The 1687-nt window shown below is 44.1% G+C and overlaps 1 protein-coding gene across 5 annotated transcripts in view; it reads left to right on the top strand.

The window, feature by feature from the left end:
- Nucleotides 1-1687, top strand: part of LOC130550716 (arf-GAP with Rho-GAP domain, ANK repeat and PH domain-containing protein 1) — a 53547-nt gene that overhangs the window by 37373 nt on the left and 14487 nt on the right. For all 5 annotated transcript variants that reach the window (XR_008962482.1, XR_008962481.1, XM_057328204.1 and 2 more), the window contains exons 27-28: nt 52-191; nt 1013-1095. Coding sequence is in view for 3 of the 5 variants with exons in the window: in XM_057328204.1 (XP_057184187.1) it covers nt 52-191; nt 1013-1095 (223 nt within the window). In the remaining 2 variants the exon portion in view is untranslated. The remainder of the gene's footprint in view (nt 1-51; nt 192-1012; nt 1096-1687) is intronic.

Genomic DNA, 1687 nt, shown 5'->3' with positions numbered 1-1687 from the left:
GTGTGTGTGTGTGTGTGTGTGTGTGTGTGTGTGTGTGTGTGTGACACACAGCCAGTAAAGTGGAGGTGTCTAAACACGGTATGATGAAGTTCAGAGAGGAGAGGAATCTACTGGGTCTGAGCACCGGAAGCTTTCATGATCGATACTTCATCCTCACCAGCGCATCGCTCAGACTCTATAAAGACGTCCGGGTAAGATCTGCTTCCTCCTTGTGATCATGACATCGCTGTCACCCGATCACCTGATTTCTTCATGTAGACGTCATAAGGTTGCGACGTCTGTGATGATGTTTGTGTAGCTGATGACTGTGAACTGGGAGGAAGTTAGTGTATGGGTTTATGATACTGTGAAGATGAGATTGTAATAAGCTCAATAAAAGGGAAGGAAGGAGGTGGGAACCGGCAAACAATCAGAAACTTTTAATCAAAAATAAACAAACAATAATCCAGCAATAGAAAGGCCGGCAGCCACCTCACGGACGACTGCCGGCCACACAAACATAAACAAAACTTAAATGTCCGGGGCCGGTCCTCTCTCGCCGTATACTCCTGTCGCTCATCCTTTTATGCTTCCGATCTCCTCCGTGAGAGATGTGAGACCGGTGTAACGCCCAGCTGACACTCATTATCTCTCGCGCCTCGCGTCACGCCTCCCTCGTCACAATGATGTTTGGTGTGTTTAACGGACAGATGAATGAGTGTTTGGACTGATGGATGTTTTTACTTGAAAACTTTTATACACAGAATCTACAAAGGCTACACAATTCAGAGCTGCAGTGTGTGAGTACAGTGTGTGTGTGTGTTTGAGTGTGTGAGTACAGTGTGTGTGTGTTTGTGTGAGTGAGTGAGTGTGTGTGTAAGCACAGTGTGTGTATGCGTGTGTGTGTGGTAGGTGCAGGTTTAGTGGTTAGTTGTGTTGCTGGTGGTGTTTTTTTTCTTGATGGAGTGTGTATCTCTCTCTCTCTGTGTGTGTAATATTCAGTGTAAAATGACACATGTCTCTGTCTCTTCAGAGTAATCGTCCAGAGAGGGAGTGGTCAGTCAAGTGTCTGAAGGTCTATCATGGCATTAAAAAGAAGCTCCGCCCCCCTACATGGTGAGATGAATCTGTCCTCAATATAAACACTGTCAGAGTAACACGTGATGATGATGATGATTACTGTTGTTTCAATCACAGCGTTAGTATGTCGGATGTAAATGAAGTTGATGTGTCAGTCAGCAGTGTTATTTGTTGTCCAGGAGGTGTCAGTGTTTGTCAGCTGATGGAGTTACAGGAATATTCTGATTATTTATCATCTGATGTGTGTTTGTGGACACACACATGTGCTTTAAAAACAGTCTACATCAATCCTTTGAGCTGCTTCTCCTGATGGCTGAATTCCTTCATGTAACACTGTCGGTGTTGAAGTCATGTTAGTTGTGAATTCTTCATGTTGTAGTGTGTAGTTTACGGTCTACACTGTTATAAGTGATGTCAGATTGTTAACACATGAGGTGGAGTGTCTCAGCACTGGTTTATGTTCAGTCTGACTCTACACAACTAAAGTTTACTGAAGTCTCTCTCTTAAAACTCTTCAAATACACGTGATGTTCTTCAGTCATTCAGTGTTCTCCTTCTCTCTCTCTCTCTCTCTCTCTCTCTCTCTCTCTCTCTCTCTCTCTGTCTCTCTCTCTCTCTCTCTCTCTCT

The sequence above is a fragment of the Triplophysa rosa genome, unplaced genomic scaffold (genome assembly GCF_024868665.1).
Source record: "Triplophysa rosa unplaced genomic scaffold, Trosa_1v2 scaffold408, whole genome shotgun sequence".
NCBI lineage: Eukaryota > Metazoa > Chordata > Actinopteri > Cypriniformes > Nemacheilidae > Triplophysa > Triplophysa rosa.
This window is presented reverse-complemented; position numbering and strand designations above follow the sequence as displayed.